General features: G+C 44.1%; 2 protein-coding genes across 2 annotated transcripts in view; both read right to left on the bottom strand.

Moving 5' to 3' along the window:
* The window catches only part of LOC135499476 (titin-like), a 119,945-nt gene extending 115,769 nt beyond the window's left edge, over positions 1-4,176 (bottom strand). The window contains exons 1-7 of the mRNA XM_064790236.1: positions 3,895-4,176; positions 2,962-3,567; positions 2,435-2,728; positions 1,920-2,195; positions 1,399-1,686; positions 699-992; positions 132-434 (exon numbers count right to left, since the gene is read on the bottom strand). Of these exons, the coding sequence (XP_064646306.1) occupies positions 132-434; positions 699-992; positions 1,399-1,686; positions 1,920-2,195; positions 2,435-2,728; positions 2,962-3,567; positions 3,895-4,048 (2,215 nt within the window). The 5' untranslated portion in view covers positions 4,049-4,176. The remainder of the gene's footprint in view (positions 1-131; positions 435-698; positions 993-1,398; positions 1,687-1,919; positions 2,196-2,434; positions 2,729-2,961; positions 3,568-3,894) is intronic.
* Positions 4,177-4,501: 325 nt separating this feature from the next.
* Positions 4,502-20,421, bottom strand: part of LOC135499420 (titin-like) — a 33,414-nt gene continuing 17,494 nt past the window's right edge. Inside the window, exons 32-59 of the mRNA XM_064790164.1 lie at positions 20,131-20,418; positions 19,718-20,011; positions 18,914-18,919; positions 16,951-17,253; positions 16,361-16,663; positions 15,929-16,043; positions 15,415-15,587; positions 14,862-15,152; positions 14,303-14,605; positions 13,866-14,168; positions 13,424-13,717; positions 12,774-13,049; positions 12,198-12,482; positions 11,770-12,063; positions 11,078-11,380; positions 10,586-10,888; positions 10,120-10,407; positions 9,685-9,972; positions 9,196-9,498; positions 8,787-9,089; positions 8,201-8,494; positions 7,716-7,991; positions 7,280-7,567; positions 6,562-6,855; positions 5,913-6,215; positions 5,274-5,576; positions 5,033-5,147; positions 4,502-4,685 (exon numbers count right to left, since the gene is read on the bottom strand). Of these exons, the coding sequence (XP_064646234.1) occupies positions 4,502-4,685; positions 5,033-5,147; positions 5,274-5,576; positions 5,913-6,215; positions 6,562-6,855; positions 7,280-7,567; positions 7,716-7,991; positions 8,201-8,494; positions 8,787-9,089; positions 9,196-9,498; positions 9,685-9,972; positions 10,120-10,407; positions 10,586-10,888; positions 11,078-11,380; positions 11,770-12,063; positions 12,198-12,482; positions 12,774-13,049; positions 13,424-13,717; positions 13,866-14,168; positions 14,303-14,605; positions 14,862-15,152; positions 15,415-15,587; positions 15,929-16,043; positions 16,361-16,663; positions 16,951-17,253; positions 18,914-18,919; positions 19,718-20,011; positions 20,131-20,418 (7,373 nt within the window). The remainder of the gene's footprint in view (positions 4,686-5,032; positions 5,148-5,273; positions 5,577-5,912; positions 6,216-6,561; positions 6,856-7,279; positions 7,568-7,715; positions 7,992-8,200; positions 8,495-8,786; positions 9,090-9,195; positions 9,499-9,684; positions 9,973-10,119; positions 10,408-10,585; positions 10,889-11,077; positions 11,381-11,769; positions 12,064-12,197; positions 12,483-12,773; positions 13,050-13,423; positions 13,718-13,865; positions 14,169-14,302; positions 14,606-14,861; positions 15,153-15,414; positions 15,588-15,928; positions 16,044-16,360; positions 16,664-16,950; positions 17,254-18,913; positions 18,920-19,717; positions 20,012-20,130; positions 20,419-20,421) is intronic.

The following is a 20,421-nucleotide window of genomic DNA, read 5'->3' as shown; positions in this document are numbered from 1 at the left end:
TATAACATTGTTAGTTTGGAGTCTCACTCACAACTACTAAGTTCTAATGGTACCAAATCTGAGTCAAAAAGTAAGTTCTAATGGTACCAAATGTGGCGCAATATTATTTCACAAACACACAGTAAACTCACCCCATGGGTCCTTGGCAACAATTGTCCTCGATGGTTGACTAGGAGATCCCACACCGGCCTTGTTCTCAGCGCTCACCCTAAACTCGTATTCGCTCTGGTCCTTGAGGTCACCGACTTTGCAAAACAGGTCAGTGATTGGCTGTTTGTTGACCTTTGACCAACGGGTGCCAGAGGTCAAGCGGCGTTCAAGGTGGTAGCCGGTGATTTTGGCACCACCATCGTAGTTGGGGAGAGACCAGGTGACCAAGCATGAATCACGGAAGATATCCGAGACCTTTGGCGCATCAGGGGCTCCTGGTTTCTCTGTATAATAAGAAACAAAATCATTTTGATTAAATTGATTGTTATTCTATTCTATATATATCATTACCAAAACCATCAAAAAGTATACCCAACATTGGCATTTTCCATGAATTTTTTGTTATTTACATTTAACACCAATTGACCAGTTGTTTGAAATGTTGACGTGATCCACAATATTATCACCATTTGGTCTATGTGACATGACTTAACACAAATTTTCTGCCTATACTTTGATTAGAAGAGCATTAGAAATCCAATCCTTACCAAATCCATATTTGGCCTTGACTGGTGCTGTTTCAACGGGTGAACTCACTCCAACCTCATTCTCAGCCATAACTCGGAAGACATAAGAATTGCCCTCGACAAGTTTTGTGACAACGTGTTCAAGTTTCTTGGTAGTAGCAACCTTGTTCCAGGATTGGCGGTTTGCGTCGCGTCTCTCGATGATGTAACCTGTGATGTCACAGCCGCCGCTGTCTTCTGGTTCCTTCCATGTCAGGTGAACTGACTCTGGAGTTACTTCATCAACTGCCAAGCGCTGTGGTGGTGATGGCTTGTCTAGAAAAAAAAACATAATCAGGACGTAAACTCAACTCTGCTGAGACCGACTATTCTGCTACTTAAACTATTCCTATATTTTGGATACTGGTACTAAAATTAGGTATATTGATAAGAGTACATAGATACATAATCACATTAAGTTTGGTTGCAATCCGATCATTAGTTTCGGAGTAATAGGACTTTGTTTAATTTTCAAGATGGCCGCCTGGCGGCCATATTGGTTGATGGATTTGACTGAAATTCAAGGATAACGTAGAAAGTATATAGATATACAATTTTAGGAAAAGATAGGACAAATTAGGATAAGATAGGATGACGGTATCGTATAAGCTCCCCGGAGGTGAGCTAAAGACTAGTGGCCAAGCTCAGATTGGCCAGCTTCACAGACAAATCTTTCACTCACCAAGTACAAGAACCTTTAATGTTATGTGAGTCTTGCCAAGTTTGTTTTTTATGGTCAACGTGTACTCCCCGGCATCCTGTCTCTCAGCACGGCTGATCGTCAACGCGGTCATACCACGAATCGTCTGCTCTGTAATGCGTCTGCTGTCCGAGAACTTCCCGCCATTAAAGTCCCAGGTGACCGTAGGCATAGGGCTCGCGATGAATGGGATCTCAATTATTTTCGTTGTGTTTTGTTTCATGATGATTGTGTCCTTGAAGGATTTGTCCAAACGGATTTCAGGGGCAACTGAAAAAGAAACAATCAAATATCTTACAGCGTGGGTGAGAGAACTTCAAGGGGTGAACACTTTCTCTTTTTTATAGGTGTCATCATTCGTCACAGATACTACTGTGAACCACTGCCTGAATAGCATGGAGTAAGATCTCTCATAAATCCACCAAAGTATATACAATAGTTTTGGAATTCAGTGCCTCATAGTCATAACTGATTCACCAACACTACTGTAACATTTTCCCTACCTTCAACAAACAGTCCAGCCGTAGACTTGACATCAGTATCCTGCACCCTGATGGTGAAATCCGCATCATCCTCGTCCGATACCTCATGGATGACAAGGCGATACACATTTCCCTCCTCCTCGAACCTGTACTTCTTACTCTTGGCCAGTTTCTGGTCGTTCTTGTACCAGTCTACCAGGAGCTTGGTTTTGGAGATGGTGCATTCAAATGTGACAGTTGCGGGCAGTTTCTTCACAGTCTGCTCAGTCAAGGGTTTGATGATCAGTATTGGTTTGCCTGCAAATGTGAAGGCATTATTGTAGCAGAAAAGAACTTTTCCAAAGAACCCATGTCAATGAACAATAGGTGAAGTTCGATTTACCCTATTTGGGTCTTGTTTGATGAAGTGATAAAAGTATTCCTTCTGCATGTGTGAATAGTAGCAGTGCCGATGCCTATCACCCACTTGTCTCCTACCAAAAACACGTTACTTAAAGCTCCTACCTAAAGTCTTCCTTTAAAACTAACAGACTTACTGTATTTGGTCTTATCAGAAGGTTCCGATGGCTTGCCAGGTCCAGCCTTATTGACAGCTGTAACCCTGAACACAAACTCCACCTCCTCAGCTAGACCAGGCACGGCATAGTCGGTTGACGTCACATTGACACCGACGTTCACTTCCTGCCACTTGTACTCCTGAGGTCGTTTCATCTCGATGATGTAGTTTGAGATTGGTGCCCCTCCATCACTCCTTGGAGCAGTCCAGTTGAGTCGGGCAGTGCCATCGGTGACGTCACGGATGGTTGGCTTGCCAGGTTGGCCAGGAGGATCTGTAATAGGATGTCATTTCTACCATGTATACGAGGACTACTAACAAATTGACTCCAACTGCCAAAATTTGTATATACCATCCAAAGCAGCCAGATACTTCTAACATGTTATTAGCCTTATAGGACACCTTTCTTTGGGTGTAGGGGGTGAAATATATCAACAGAACCCCAGAGAAATAGCTTTTGATCTACCTTGAAGAAAACAAATGATAAACCAAAAATGAACCACTCACCAAATGCATCCTTGGCTTTGAACGGCCCAATGGACTGAGATGGGGCACCAACGCCCTCCGCATTCTCAGCCGACACACGGAACTCATACTCCTGGTTCTCGACCAGATCTTTGACATCATAGGACAGGTCAGAAACAGGCGACCTATTGACCTTCACCCAGCGACCTCCGTAACCTTGAGCGCGTTCGATGATGTATCCCTTGATCTTGGATCCGCCATCGCTGACCGGCACATTCCAGGTCATGGAACAAGAAGTCTTCGAGATCTCAACTGGACGGAGATTTAATGGGGGTCCGGGCACGTCAAATGGACTCTTTGCCTTGACGGGGTCTTTGAGTTCACATGGCTCACCCTGACCGATCTCATTCTCAGCAATCACACGGATGAAGTACTCGTTGCCCTCGATCAGTTTCCCAACAGTGAAAGCGAGTTCGCTTGGCTTCACCTTCCCAGCGCTTGACCAACTACTTCTGTTTATGTCGCGTTTTTCGATGATGTATTTTGTGATCGGGACACCTCCATCGGATTCAGGAGCTTGCCAGGTGACAGCGATGGAGTCTCTCTGGATGTCTGTGACCTTTAAGTCTCTTGGAGCAGAAGGAACGTCTGTAGAAAGAGAAAAAATATAATTTTTTTCAATCCAAATTTTCTGTTTACGTGTCATTTTCAACTCTGAATTAAACTAAATGAAATATGTTCCGCCAAAATGAGTAGGATGAACTGCAAATGGAACCTGGGAAAAAGATAGGATTTATGTCTAATTTGCACATTCTCTGGTTTGAACAGTTAAGCTGACACCACTACAGCAAGTGTGAGAAATTGGAATTGCCAATGGTACAAGTAAAAACCCTAGCTTGTATTTCATATAAAGCTGGTCTTTACTGATGCTCACAAAGCACAGTAGTGTAAGTGATACACGTCCTCTTAACTAACCTTTTATTTTGACCTCAAACGTGGCGTGTTTCCTTCCAACGACATTCTCAGCCGTGACGGTATAGATGCCGCCATTTTCTCTGTTTACTTCCCGCGTCGTCACAGCGAAGTGCGTTTCCCGGGATTCGAACTTCGTCTTTGGACTGGCTGCCATGGTCTTGTCGTTGAATGACCATGTGACTCTGGGGTTCGGTACGCCGGTTACAGTCACGGGAAGGTGGAGGCTGCTGCCTGCCTTCAGACTGATCACCTCGCTGTATTTCTTTTCGTAGTCAATAGTTGGCGCCACTGGAAAAATGATAGCAAACCGTGTAAAGAGCATGTGATGGAATGATTACAAATGTAGGGTTACAGACCTAATGACTCCATTTTCTGTGAGGGCAAATGAGTGCATCACAAGCTACTCATGTTCCTTGCTAGGATGGGAGATTTTTTTCCCTGGACTAGGCACCAGGTACAATGAATCTCATGTTTGTTTTCAAAGGACTTGGCAAATGAAGCAAATGCCTTCCAGAGGTCACAAGCAATACATCATAAGTTAATGAGTCAGATACCTTAACCACGAGACTACTAAACATTTTCAAAAGTTGATTTGAAAGTTTTGTATTCAACACTTACTGTTGACAGTCACCATCGCGCTCGACGAGACGCTACCAATGATGTTTGAGGCGACACACTTGTACTGTGCAGTATCTTTGGGTGAGGTCTTCGTGACGATGAGTTGGGCCACTTTGCCATTGTGTGACATCTTGTATTTGCCATTTGACGTGATCTGTTTGCCTTCTTTGAACCTAGAAGCAGGAAATAAACAATTTTAGATGAATTTTAACCAGTACATGCCCCTTTTTAGCATTGGAACAAGACGTCTTCTCCAGCAAAGTCACTGGGCCTTTACTCCACTGTTCTCATGTAGAGACTGCACTCGTATGACAGAATGGTGCAATATACTGCAATATAAAGCATCATATCATCAGTTTAAACATCATCATTTCCAACCTAGCAAAGATTGTTTGCTTGTGCTGGCATAGACACTCAGGTTCAAGGAACTAGTTTCATTCAAATCAATACTATCTGAGATGATATTTGAACCAATAGACAACAACAAAATGATTTAGTGTTTGAGATGTGAATTCCTTACCATTTGATTTCAGCGGTAGGCTGGCCACCTGTGATGTTGCAATCCAAGATGGCATCCTCTGGAGCAATGACAGTCACATCCTCAAGGTCACTGTTGAGAACTGGTGCATCACCAACTAAAAAGATGAAGAAAACGATAACTTACATCTTAAAGAAAGAAAGTCCTGAAAAACACAAAGATAATTGCTCATTGCTGATTTTAATTGAACAGAGTTGAGACAAATTAAAAACCCAAGACCTACCAAGTGGTTCCTTAATCTTGATAGGTTCTCTGTTCTCAGATGCAGGGCCAGCGCCAACCTTGTTCACAGCGCTCACACGGAACACATAATCAGCATCCGTCGTCAAACGTCTAGCAACATAAGTTGTCTCAGTGATTTTGTCTGTTGTGACAGGGCTCCATTTGAAGCCGTCGACTGTCTTTGATTCGAGAATGTAGTTAGTGATGGGGGCACCACCATCATTCTCTGGTGGTGTCCAGGTCAGGCTGACCGACGTGTTTGTGATGTTGCTGAACTCCGGGATTCCTGGTGGGCCAGGTTTGCCTGAAGAAAAAGAAGGGCAAATAATAACTATATGATATGCTCAGCAACCATTCATGCAAGAGGGTGCAGAGGACATAAACAATTTGGTTGCAGTTCAACCAAGAAGCATCTTAGACTGGATGGCTTTAAAATTCATCAGACTAGAAATCCTTTTCTCTCATTGTGTTATGCTCTATTTTCAGTACAGGGCCAGCAAAACCCATGCGGTGACTCATACTATGTTAAAACAGCAACTATTTTCCCCGTTTTATGCACTTAACCACAAGCAAGCATGCTCCTCCCACAAGCCAGCGGCCTGAAAATCTCACAGAGGCGCAATTACTAAATAACACTTACTCCATGGGTCCTTTGCTGTGAATGGTTTGGAAGGCGGGCTAGGCTTGCCAACACCAGCCTTGTTGACAGCGCTGACCTTGAAGACGTATTCAGTCCCATCGTTGAGGTCTTTCACCTCATGAGTTGTCTCCTTGATTGGCTCTTTTGTCATCTTGATCCAGCGGGAGCTGTTCGCCATGGCGCGTTCAAGGATGTAGCCTGTGATTGGAGCGCCACCGTCGTCAACTGGGGCCTTCCAGTTGACGGTGCATGCGGTACTAAGGATATCAGACACAGTCGGTGCGTTGGGTGGGCCTGGCTTGTCTAGAAGTAGAATGGAGAAATGACATTGGCCAATGCGAACACAGCATCAGAAATGTCTTGACATTTTCTGGTTCCACTTACTCATCAGATTCGAAAAAATAAATGTCACAGCACAATTTGGGAAACATTAATGAAAGAATGATGCAAACGGTTAAGAAAGACTATTGTAACACAAAGGGTTTGATACTGCCAAAGAAAGCTTTTACTGTCTAGTGCTCTGGTTTCGAATTATGCACTGAATGTATTGTTTACATTGGACAAGTCAGACTTAAACATCTTCTGAGCTGAGCTGAAAATAGAATGTTTCATCAAATCATAATCAATGATCCGATTCAAGTCAACTTACTAAAGCCATATTTGGCAGTCACAGACTTCGTCTCAGCAGGTTCACCCACTCCGACCTCATTCTCAGCCGACACCCGATACACATACGCCCGCCCTTCAACAATCCTTGTGTCGGTAAAGTTGAGTTCTTTGGTTGTACCGATCTTGTTATAAGTTTGGCGATTGGCATCACGGCGTTCCACGATGTAGTTGCTGATGTCACAGCCGCCATTGTCTTCTGGGGTTTCCCAGTTGAGTACGCATGACTCCGGTGTGATCTCAACTGGCTTTAGATTCCTTGGTGCAGTTGGCTTGTCTGAAATATATCATTGATAATTTAGGAAACACCACTATCTTAGATTAGCTGAGGCACTGAGAAGTGTGTATTACAGTAGTTTGTAGTTGGAGCCAATTGAGTCGAAGCTATTCTATGTTTCCGCTAAGGAGGTAAATACAGGATAGACTTTCCTCATCGCATCCCCATTCCCCTAACAAGGGCATAGACACCGGCACCAATACCACATGGGTTGAGGTTGTGAGTCCACATGGACCTGGTGATTGGGTCATATATGTGGCACATCAAACCTATTGGTCATCCAATCTGTTTAGGCTGATTCAATGGACAAGTGACTTTCTCAATGTCTCATTCGAGCAAGTGACTCTGAGAATGAAGACTGACAACTCTTGGCCAAGGCCCAACCCACCACATACCAACCAATTCACAGTGCAGGATGACTTACCAAGTACTTTCACCTTGATCGACATGTTCACTGTGCCAAACTTATTCTCAATCTTAAGCGTGTAGTCACCGGCGTCACTCCTCACAGCGCGGCTGATTGTCAACGAAGTCATGCCACGGATCGTCTGCTCGGTGATACGCTTCGTGTCCGGGATCTTGCCATCATTGTAGGCCCATGTGATCTTAGGCATCGGACTTGCCATGAACGGTACCTCGATGATTTTAGTTGTGTTGGTCTTCATGATGATGACATCTTGGAAGTTTTTATCTACCATGAACTTGGGTGGAACTGAAAAACAAACAGAACAGCTTTTCAGCTCTGGTGATCCACATACACAAATTCTTATTAAGGTCAATCTTCAGCAGACACTTGGCAGTAATTAAAGGCACCCCATCGAACAAATGGCACCTTGAATGGAAACTTGAAGATTGTTTACCTTCAACAATGAGAGCAGCAGACGTCTTGGTCTCCTTGCCCTTTATCTTGCAGACGTAAATGTCATCATCCTCATCATTCACGTCACTGATGACAAGACGCTGCACCTTCCCGATGGTCTCCATCTTGTATTTATTGCTTCTCTCGAGCTGGACGCCCCCCTTGAACCATTCCACATCAATGTCAGTCTTGGTGACTTCGCACTCGAACGTGGCACGTCCTGGGATTTTCTTGACCTCTTGGTCTGTGAGTGGTTTGGTGAATTCAATAGGAGCTTCTGCAATACAGAATAACAGGAATGAGGAGGATGCAGAGTGTCTCAGTTTTGGGTTTCACTCAAATAACCATGAAAGTGAGAGATATTTCTTCTTCCAAATCCACACCAGTTCCAGATTTACAAATCCCAATTCCCCCTGGATCCGTAACCAGTTTGGAGTTTTGAGATCAGAGAACGATATCTCAGACAAAGATCTACATCAGACTTACCATACTTCGCAACTTCAGAAGGCTCAGATGGGTTACCAGTGCCGGCCTTGTTGCTCGCACTGACTCTGAAGATGTAATCGACTGACTCCTTGAGTCCGGTCACAGTGTGTTCAGGCAGAGAGACAGTTAAGTCAGCACTGACTGTCGACCACTTGTACTCCATTGGTTTTTTCATCTCGACGGTGTAGCTGGTAACGGGGCTGCCTCCATCCTCTGTAGGGGGTGCCCATGTCAGTTTGGCAGAGTCCGCAGTGATTTCATGGACTCTTGGTTGTCCAGGTGGTCCGGGAACATCTGAAGACAACATTACAAAGCAAAAATAAGATTTAGCTAACATGGTGATCATAGTGGTATTTACATGTGTTGAATCATTGAATCCATTTTCACAACCAACAGACATTCGGTCACATCAAGTCACAACATCAACTAAAGTCAAATCCTCCTCAAACATGACTCAATGTCATGTCCAGGCCTACATGACCACACAAGCTCTTGCAAACTTCTCAGGAAGCGGATACTGAACTCATTCAAAAATCTTTCCACCAGTGACAATTTCTGGTTTGAGGCAGATGTAGACATGACTCACCGTATGGATCCTTGGCTTTGATAGGTCCAAGGGTAACAGATGGAGCACCAACACCCTCCGCATTCTGGGCCGACACCTGGAACTCATACTCCTGGTTCTCGACGACATCTGTCACATTATATGACAACTCCGGAACTGGTGTCTTGTTCAGTTTGGTCCAGCGGGTGCTGTGAGATTTCCTCATCTCGATGACGTAACCGATGATCTTGGAACCTCCATCTGATTCGGGCGTCTTCCAGGCAATGGCGATTTGAGTTTTGCAAACTTCTGTTGCGTGAAGCTTCAGAGGGGCGCTAGGAACATCTAGAAAAGATGACGAAGAGAAGTTGAAGAGATGTTTTGAATTTTCTGATTGGTTTTTCAAATGACTATATCACATTACTGTCAAAAAGCCTAAAAGAAAACTTACCAAATGGACTCTTGGCCTTGACAGGTTCCTTGAGTTCACATGGCTCACTCTGACCAATCTCATTTTCAGCAATCACACGGATGAGGTACTCATTGCCCTCGATCAATTTCGTTACAGTCTGTGTCAATTCATTTGGCTTGACTTTTCCTGCGCTAGTCCAGTTACTCCTCGTGACGTCGCGTTTCTCAAGAATGTATTGCTTGATTGGAGCGCCACCGTCGTCAGTTGGTGCTTGCCAGGAAACGGATATTGACTCCTTCTGTACGTCAGTGACCTTGAGATCTTGTGGTGGAGATGGCTTGTCTGAAAAGAGATAAAGAGAGATATATTTCATTACTTCACACTTGTTCACCTACTGGAAATTGGTAGTTACATTGGATGGAAGATCACTGTGAGAACAAAGATTTTACAAGACGCGCAGTATGTGAAACACTTTCAATGTCTTCAATCTCTGAAGTCATGGATTTAAGTCAATAATTCTGAACTCACCTTTGACTTTGAGTTCAAACTCGGCGTGTTTACGTCCGACCAAGTTCTCCGCCGACACGGTGTAGATACCAGCGTCCTGCCTTGTGACGTTCTTGATATGAACGGCATGATCCATGTCCTTGAAAACAAGGTTAATCTTGCTCGAGAGTTCTAGCTGCTTCTCGTTTGTTGACCAAGTGACCTTGGGCATTGGGACTCCGGTGATCTTGACTGGAACACTGAATGTCTTGCCAGCGACGAGTTCGACTGGTTCTTTGTATTTCTTGTCATAGTCGATGTTGGGATGCACTGAAGTAAAACAGGTTAGCAATGAGAGATTACAGGCCTGAAATTTAAAGTTAGAACAATTGAAAAGTTCATTTTTATGACATCTTAAGTAGACAAAACATTTATAAACAACGATAAAATTCGAGATTCAAGCTTTTTAAAACTTACTGTTGACAACCAAGTATCCAGATGTCTCCACTGTCCCGATTATATTATGGGCGATGCATTTATATTTCCCAGCATCCTCTGGTTTGCTCTCCTTGATACGCAGCTCGGCAGTGTTTCGTTCGTAGGTCTGCTTGAATCTGCGATCAGACGGGATTGGTTTGCCGTCCTTCAGCCACTTAATCTCAGCAGTCGGGGAACCAGGTTGGATGACGCAGTCCATGACGGCGTCTTCTGGGACTACGACGGTTACATCTGCCATTTCATCTAAGACCTTCGGCGGGTCACCGACTGCGGAGAGACAGACATGATAATAAAAATCTTGAAAAGGTTCAAGATTTGAGACTTTAATTTTTTCCAAGTATCATATACCAGAGGCAAAGAAGCCCAGTCTCTAAAGCATCTCATGAAGGGTACAAAGTATGCTCATCTACAAATCAGGTCTAACACACAAAAGGTTTCTACTCACCAAGTGGAGCCTTGATCTTGACAATATCCGCAATCTTTGAGAATGGACCTGTGCCGACCTTGTTCTCTGCACAGACCCTAAACTCATACTCAGCGTCCGTCTTGAGGCGTCGCACTGTCAGATTGGTATCCAGGACTTTGTCAATTGAAGCGGGTGTCCATTTGCTCGAGTCTGCCAACTTGTATTCGACATGGTAGCCGAGGATGGGGGCGCCACCATCATTTTGAGGTGGGGTCCAGTCAAGTCGGATGGAGGAGTCAGTGATTTCGCTGAGTTCTGGGGTACCAGGAGCACCTGGCTTGTCTGTAAGAGAATTTGAAATCATCAGAATGAATCAGGCCTTTTTTGAGGAATCAGATTTTGAACCTAGACCCTGCCTCCAAAAACATTACCCATCCTTACATGTGCCTTTGTATGAATAATGAACATTGATTCGTACCAAATACAGACTAAGGTGTTATGAGTTTTAATCATGCTCAATTCTTCACTCACCCCATGGATCCTTAGCAGTGAAAGGCTTAGACGGAGGACTGAATGGTCCAAAACCAGCCTTGTTCTCAGCAGCAACCCGGTACTCATACTCCATGCCCTCCTTGAGGTCATCATCCTTCAAGGTCAGATCCTTCAGGCCATTCTTATTGACCTTGGACCAGCGAGTGCTGGAGGTCAAGCGGCGTTCCAGTTGGTAACCGAGGATCGGGGAGCCGCCATCTTTAGATGGAGCCTTCCAAGTGACTTGGCAGTTATTGACAAAGATCTCGGATACGATGGGTGCGTCTGGTGCACCAGGTTTCTCTGTTGAAAAGAAGGGGAAAGGTGAAAAAACAATATCCAATGGACGTGCAAGATACTCTAGATTTTAATAGTAATTGAAGTTTTTGATCATGATCAGGTGATGGCTACAGTAAAGCCTGTGATACCACATCTGTGCTTGCAGTGGTGCTGTGACAAGATTCTTGGCGCCAGTGGTCATCAATACAGCAACAGCTGCTAACACAAAATGAATTTCGTAAGTATAGGCGGATCTCTGTAGATGCTGTGGGTGTGTGCCAACATAAATGTAACCCAAAGTCCACCAAGGCTGTATCGTAGAAGTGGATTCCTCGTATTACACTCGACGAATCTTCCAGCTCCAGTGTGTTCTCCAGCCTCTAAATCACACAACGGAAGAAGTTGCAACTCACCGAATCCGTATTTGGCAGTCACAGTCTTGCTCTCAGCAGCAGGGCCAACACCCACTTCATTCTCCGCCGAGACTCGGAACACATATGAGTTGCCCGCCACCAGACGTGTTGCCTGGTATTCGCACTTGTCAGTGGTGCCGATTTTGTTCCACGACTGGCGGTTGGCGTCGCGCCTCTCGATGATGTAACCTGTGATGTCACAGCCGCCACTGTCTTCTGGTTCCTTCCACGTAAGTTGGGCAGATTCAGGAGTGACCTCATCTGGGACAAATGACCTTGGAACAGATGGTTTGTCTGGAGGGAAACAAACACTCCGATTTATGGTGTGAAACTACTTTCAAGAGCAGGGTTAAAATTGCTATAAAGCATTTTAACTGACAAGTATAGACCAAATTTTTCAGACCAATTTTGACTACTCTAGCACTCACCTAAGACTCGCACTCTGATACTCATGCTGATTGTGCCGAACTTGTTCTCAATCTTGAGCGTGTAATCTCCGGCATCCTGTCTCTCAGCACGGCTGATTGTCAGGGCAGTCATACCGCGGATTGTCTCTACGGTCACACGTTTCTCATCAGAGAATTTACCATCGTTGAAAGCCCATGTGATCTTTGGCATCGGGCTCGCGACAAACGGCACCTCAATGATCTTGGACGTCTTCACCTTCATCGTTATTGTGTCTTCCAATTTCTTGTCCATAAATTTAGGAGGAACTAAAAAGAAACAGGTTTAAAAGCGTTCAAAAAGTGCTCCTCAAATATCTATCAAAGTCTTTTATATATTGTGTTTTATCCTTTATTACTCTTCAGTTTTATTGGTGACCACCACATCAAATGAAGAGTGTTGATAAATTGTTTTTCATGATTGGAATTCAGAAAGATTTGCATTATGACCAAACAACTGGGGTGATTTCTACAGCTAAAAGCATGACTTCCTCGTAATGCTGTAGCCACACAACGAGATGCAAAAGCTTTGCAAAGAACTTTCTGTTACAATTCCCTCACCTTCGACAAACAATCCCGCCTGGCACTGGACATTCTTGTTCTTGACTTTGAATGTATAGTCTGCATCATCCTCATCAGTCACAGCCTTAATCTGGAGTGTGTAATGAGTCCCACGAGCGGACATTTTGTATTTTTTGTTAGAATCGATCAATTTGTCGTTCTTGTACCACTCGACAACGACGTCTGCTTTGTTGAGTTCGCACTCGAAGGTGACGTCTGCTGGCATCTTCTTGATGTGCTGCTCATCAATTGGCTTGATAATTTCGATTGGAACATCTGAAATTTCAAACAGAAAGTCTTACTATAGATTTGTGTGTGTTTTTCAAGATTGGCCCTGAGTTAGTTACATTCTGCAAAAACTAGAGATAAGTTGCTTTGGACAAATTTTATACAGTCTCACTTCAATGAACAGATATTTTTGGCTGTTCACAGGTTCCTTATGTAAGAGTGGGTAACGTTTTGTCAGCTGGGAGTTCAAGCCATAGCCTCTTGCACCTTTGATCTCTGCTGCTGAAATTGACAAATTTTAGAGGTACCAGTAGTAAGGTCGATTGGTTGAGACAATAGTGGCAACCATGGTACAGGATTATTCCTATCGTACAGCGAAAATATCTTGTAAAAGATCTCTAGAGTTGAAAACAATTCCTTACCATATCTGGCCACATCAGATGGCTCTGATGGCTTCCCCTCACCCGCCTTATTGACAGCCTTCACCTGGAAGATGTAGTCATTCTTCTCGATCAGATCAGGCACCGTGTATTCAGGACTCGTAACCTTGGTGTCGAAGTTGACGACGGACCATTTATAATCAGTTGGTCGTTTCGATTCGATGATGTATTCTGTGATTGGGCTGCCGCCATCATCCTTAGGATGGGTCCAAGTGAGTTTGGCTTTGTTTGCAAGCATCTCAGTGACGACTGGTTTGCCTGGGGGTCCAGGTACATCTAGATAACAGAGAGGAAAGGTCATTATTTTGCAGAGCTTTAGAGAATTACAGAGGATTAATGAGGTTATTGGTGTCCAGACCCCTTATTATGTTCTGAGTCACAAAAAACAGACTACACTTAACCCTATTTCCATCATTCAACTTACCATAAGGATCCTTGGCCTTGATTGGTCCAAGTGCATCAGCAGGAGCGCCAACACCCTCGGCATTCTCTGCCATGACCTGGAACTCATACTCCTGGCCCTCAACAACATCGGTCATTGTGTATTCGAGATCGTCAATGAGAGTCTTGTTGAGCTTCACCCAGCGGGTGCTCCTGGCCTGGCGACGCTCGATCCAGTAGCCCTTGATCTTGGCACCGCCGTCAGTCTTTGGTGGCTTCCAGGCGATGGAGATCTTTGATTTGCTAGCATCAGTTGCACGCAGGTTGATCGGGGCACCAGGAACATCTGTGTGAAGAAAGTTCAAGAATAATTGAAGTGTTTGGCAGAAAGAGTAGATGACTCTGTTGTTTGTGAAACAAGTTGTTCGGCAACTCAGAGCTAAAAATTTTACTGACATTACACTGAAATTTTACACTCACCAAATGGACTCTTTGGTTTCACTGGTTGCTTGAGTTCACACGGTTCACTCTGACCGATCTCATTCTCAGCAATCACACGGAAGAAGTACTCGTTGCCCTCAATCAGTTTGCTGATTGTTGACGTCAGCTCCTTAGCCTTGACGGAACCGGCGCTGCTCCAGTTAGTGCGCTTGGCGTCACGTTTTTCCAGCGTGTACTTGGTGATTGGTGAGCCACCATCGTCCTTTGGAGCTTGCCAGGTCACCGAGACAGAATCTCTCTGGATTTCAGTCACTTTCAGGTCTTGAGGTGGTAGTGGTTTATCTATGACAGAACAAAATAACAAAATCAAACACTAACTCATAGTTGATAAATCATGAATGAAGGGGCCAACGACTCAGGGTAATAATGTGAAGTGACCTGAGTTAGTGAAACAAGTTGCTAAGAAGTAGCCTCAAAATGCATCACTCCACCTAAGAACCCAAATGTGAAAAGATCAAATTGGTAAGGAATCTGAACCAACAATCTCTCAGTCAGGTCCAACACTCAACAACAACACCATCGCACTTCCTGTACTTACCCAAAACCTTGAGTTCAAACTCGGCGTTCTTCCTGCCAACGATATTCTCGGCCGAGATGGTATAGACACCGGCGTCCTCTTTCTTCAAATTCTTGACAGTAATCGTGTAGTGTTTCCTCTCACGAGAGTCAAGAGTAATCCTCTTGTTTTCCTCCAGGACATCATTATTCAGAGACCAGGAGACTCGTGGTGTCGGGATACCAGAGACGGTCACCGATACACTGAAGGATTTTCCCGCTTTAACTGCTTGGGGTTCGCTGTATTTCTTCTCATATTCAATAGTGGGTGCCACTGAAATGAATTGTGAACAACATTGAAGAAAGAATGGAGAACATGTTTAATATGAAGTTCATGACGGTTGATTAATTAATGGTTGAGAGGTCATTACAAAGTAACAGAGATACAAACCTGTTCCACATGTTCCACTTGGGTTGGGAATTATCACAAGACTTAAGGATGAGAATGAAATAATATGGTAAGAAACATCTTATGACCTTAGATGTTTTCCAAAAATTCGGAAAAAAATGAGCACTTTTTTAATTCCGTAACTTACTGTGCACGATAAGATGCGCCTTAGTGTCGACACTCGCAATAACGTTTGACGCTGTGACCTTGTATTCACCCGCGTCGTCAGGGGTCGTGTCCTTGACCTTCAGCTGAGCAGTCTTGTTCTTGTAGGTCAGAGAGAATCGGCCGGAGGACCGCAACTGTTTGCCATCCTTAGTCCTGGAGAAGAAAAGATTGTTTAGATAAAATTTACATATCCACAGTAGAAAGTCAATGCCAGACAGCAATGAACACACCAGTGCACATCCTGCAAGACTGTCTCCTGCAACAGTGTGCACGACAACAATTCTGGCCTACAGACATCGATGCCAAGGATAAACTTCGGGGGACACGATAAGACCTTGAAAGGACAATCCACTTCATCTCCTCCATGGTTGAAGATGCAGAGTAGGCAGCCTGAACGCAGAAGAATGAAATAAAATAAACGTAAATCCTGATAAAGATTTGGAAATGACTCTACTACAATGTAACTTCACTTATAGCACAATCGCTATACATACCATTCAATCTCTGCTGCAGGTTCGCCAGGTTCGATGTCGCAATCCATGACAGCCTCAGTTGATGAGACGACAGTCACGTCCTGGAGTGGGCCCTCGATCACTGGTGGGTCACCAACTGAAGAAGCAAAGACATAAGCTAGCTAGAGGATGCAAGTGAAATGCCATTTTTCCTAAAAATTGTGTTCACTGAGAATTTTCGGCCTCAGAAAGAAAGGTCGGACTGCAGTGAAACTTAAGTCAGACAATATTATTCCAGTGAAACCTATTGTGTACCTTCTCACTTGAAAGGAACACATATTCTTGCAAGACTTACTAAACAAACACAAAAACTCTTCTGGCACTGCGACTTCCAGATAGATTTCATTCTGCGCTTGTGTCTAAGACATCTGAGAGTCAGTTTGTAGCAACATCAGTAGAGGCAAAGTATCTTACCCAGAGGAGCCTTGATGTTGATCGGTTCCGTTGCCTTTGAGAACGGTCCAGTTCCGATCTTGTTCTCAGCACAAACGCGGAAAACGTATTCCGTATCCGTCTTGAGTCTCCGTGCAATGAAGTTCAGATCCGTAACCTTGTCAACAGATGCTGGGGTCCATTTTGATGCTGTAGCTGGTTTCATTTCCAGGTGGTAGCCAGTGATTGGGGTGCGCCCATCGTCTTCTGGTGCAGTCCAGGTCACCTTGACAGAGGAGTCTGTCACCTCGCTAAAGTGGGGGATGCCAGGTGGTCCGGGTTTGTCTGTGGAGGAAATGAAAAGTTTTCAGCCAAAGCAAAAGTATAAGGCAGGCCTATTTTGACAGCGAGTTGCCTGAATAAAGCCAAATAATACTTAATAGTTTAGGAAAATCATAGTAAAAGAGTAAAACGGGAACCTAAAATGTACAAATTTTTCAACTCTAATAAATTATCCATTAGATTTTGGCAGCAAACACATCATTTAGTTTAACCCCCAACTGAAAATGAGCTCATTCATTATCTTTTAACTTTAACATCACAAAGATCTCACACTTTTCAATAGTACATACCCCATGGGTCCTTGGCAGTAAACTTCTTTGAAGGATAGCTAGGTTCGCCAACACCGGCCATATTCTGGGCGGCGACGCGATACTCATATTCCATTCCATCCTTGAGGTCCTCATCCTTGTAGGACAAATCCGTGATCGGCTTTTTATTAATGACGGCCCAGCGGTTACTAGTCGTCAGGCGGCGTTCAACCTGGTATCCAGTGACCTTGGAGCCACCATCATTGGTTGGTGGCTTCCAGGTGACAACAGCACTTGTCCGCAAGATGTCGGTCACCTCTGGTTCCTCTGGTGGTCCGGGTTTATCTGAAATGAAGAAGAGAGACTCAAGTCAGTACAGGGTAACAACTCTGAAAGATGGGGACACTTCTGTGGGTTTTTCAAAGGGAGAAGACAGAACAAAGACAGGCTAACACGTCTGTCAGCCAATTTATAGTTTCATTCGTTCTTCTGTGAGCAGACAAGACAGAAATAAGAGACAACATGGCCAGACACATGACAATGGACAGCAGATATGACTGACACGCTAAAATAGGTGACATCTACAATGTACTAACAGATGATCTTGTGGTTATATTGTCAAAAAAAGATAAACAAGTTTGTCAGCCATTGCACATGGGCTAGAGTGGCTCAAAAAAGACACCACTACTAGGGATGATCAGATCTTTTGAACAGGATGCTGGCCTGTCAAAGATTCAAATCTCCAAACATCTCGAGAAATCTGATGGTCCACTTAAGACCACACTAAGACAGGACATCTCGAACTCCCAATGTTTTCGAACTCCACTAATTCAGCTCCCCTCATGCTTTAAAGTTAGTTCGAATTAAGTCAACACAAATATATACAAAGTTATGGTTAATTCATAAGCTTGCTCCAGATTATGAATTTTATCATTGCGTAAGTTGTGCAATTAGGACAGCAGGGCAACAAAATTGAGAGCAACAAAATGGTCTTCAGAGTAGTCAGATTATTCTTTTCGACCACTCGGTTCTGATGATGACCTTCTGTCATTCTAACTGTTGCTTTCAATCTAATCGCCTGTGTGCGCCGGTTACAGGGCAATTGCAAGTGGTTATGGAGGCAAATGTTGCCTTTGGTGCTCCTGTTAAGTGATGATGAATGATTTGGTGATGGTGAGCAGAGGCAATAAGTCTGGTGTGGCGAGTGAATGAGCATAATGAGTTGATGACGCGGTGCAACTCCACAACTTTACTGATGATGGATTAGTGCCACTCAGCATTAAGAAGAGGGTCGTGCAACTCTGCAATTGCCATTGTGCAACATGTGGTGGTGAAACTGTAAGAATCGGTGGCATGGTGTGCCACTCTCCTGTTGTTGATCCCTTCGTGTCTCATTGGAATTTGAACTGGGGTTGTGCCACTCTGCAACAAAGCTGATGGTGATGGTGATGTATTGTGCCACTTTGCAATTTGTGATGATGGGACTGTGCCACTCTGAAATACGTGAGGGATTGTGCCACTTTGCAATTTTGAGATGATGGGACTGTGCCACCCTGAAACTCGTGAGGGATTGTACCACTTTGCAATTTGTGATGATGGAACTTGTGAAATTTGTAATTGGTGGGATGCTATGCCATTTGGCAACATTACTGATGATGTTGTATTGCTCTGGAAATTGGTGATATGTGTGAGCTGATTCCTGTGTAGGTGGTGTCGTGCTTCTCCGCAATCAGTGATGTTGAAATGAAACGATCAACTGGTGATAATGTTTGCAAATCTATACTTTGTGACACCCTGAGCTGTTCTCTGAAACAAACAACGACTGGGGCCCAACAATTTGTCATACATGTATGTTCATTTGGATCAGATCAGTAGAGTCGCTATATTCAGTGAGTTGAGCATTTTTATTTAGTGCAGCATTGATGTACGGTATATCGGTGAATCAAAGCATTATATACACGTGTAGTGTGAGTAAACACAGTGGGCATGCAAGAGGAATACTCACCTGCGCCTAAAGAGAGGAAAAATAAAGACAAGACAATTAGGTTTACACAAAAAAATGCTAAACCTTGCAAAAACCTGCAGGGCCATGCAGTCTGTCCAGGACTGCCCCCCCCCCCCAAGAGCCAGGTATATTAACCATAATTAGCACGCTTTGCTGGCCGAAACCAGGGCAGGCATGTTCGTTCACAGATTGGCCTGTGCCCCCCAACCACCCACCTACCCATGCAAGACATAGAAAGTCAACGTAGAAAGTCACGGACAAAAGAAAACAGTAGAATCACTAAAGGTAGGTGAGGATTTTACAGAAAAGAGGACTTGGAACAATCTAAACTATAGACATGTCTAGCAGAGGGTAAACTGTCACTATACTGAAAATGAATTCTACCAAACTGGAAACATACAATGTGCAAGGGAATAACTAACACATCGGTCCATCAATTCGATAGAAGTGACACTTGACTTGAAGCGCTTCCTTGCGGCAGAGGAGGTGACTGTCATCCCTACTGAATTTCTGGGACAAATATAATTTTATGTATATAGTTGCCGAGAACTTGTATATTCAACTTGATGAACCATTGCATAGTAGTACATGTACTAAGGGCAAGATGAACCATTCCTTTAACGTCAACGAGTACAGGAAGCTAAGGAACAAGGACTACTGTTTCTACAGTACAGCTTGAGTAATGCTAATGGCTTGACGACATGTCACTTCAGACAAACAAAACAAGCACTTCGCTCAAGCTGTCACCATATTCGATAACAAACTTTCTCAGAGCATTTTAATAAAACCATCACTTCTACTCACCAAATCCGTATTTCGCAATGATTGTCGACGATTCGACAGGTTCACTCTGTCCGACCTCATTCTCTGCAACCACTCGGAAGATGTATGAATTGTTCTCGACAAGTTTCGTGGCGGTGAATTCGCACTTCTGGGTGGTGCCGATCTTGTTGTAACTCTGGCGGTTAGCGTCACGCCTTTCGACGATGTAACCGGTAATGTCACAGCCGCCATTGTCTTCTGGTTCTTTCCAGGTCAGATGGGCCGACTCTGGAGTGACGTTATCTGTGCGGAGATTTCGGGGTGGCGATGGCTTGTCTGCAAGAGTTCAAAGTTAAAGGTCAGATTCAAAAGGCAATTTTTTTCCAACCAGGTGGAAATTTCTATAAAGGTCAGGTTCACATTGCCAATCAATTGAGCTGAAAATGGACACTCACCTAAGACCTTGACCTTAATAGTCATGTTCACGGTGCCAAACTTGTTCTCAATCTTGAGTGTATAGTCTCCAGCATCATCCCTCACAGCACGGCTGATCGTCAGCGCGGTCATACCACGAATTGTCTCAACAGTCATACGTTTCTCATCGGTAAATCTACCATCGTTGAAAGCCCAAGTGATCTTTGGCATGGGGCTGGCGTTGAAGGGCACTTCGATAACCTTGGAGGTTTTGACCTTCATTATGATAGTGTCCTTGAAGTTTTTATCGACCATGAAAACTGGCGGCACTG

Source organism: Lineus longissimus, chromosome 15 (assembly GCF_910592395.1).
Source record: "Lineus longissimus chromosome 15, tnLinLong1.2, whole genome shotgun sequence".
NCBI lineage: Eukaryota > Metazoa > Nemertea > Pilidiophora > Heteronemertea > Lineidae > Lineus > Lineus longissimus.
This window is presented reverse-complemented; position numbering and strand designations above follow the sequence as displayed.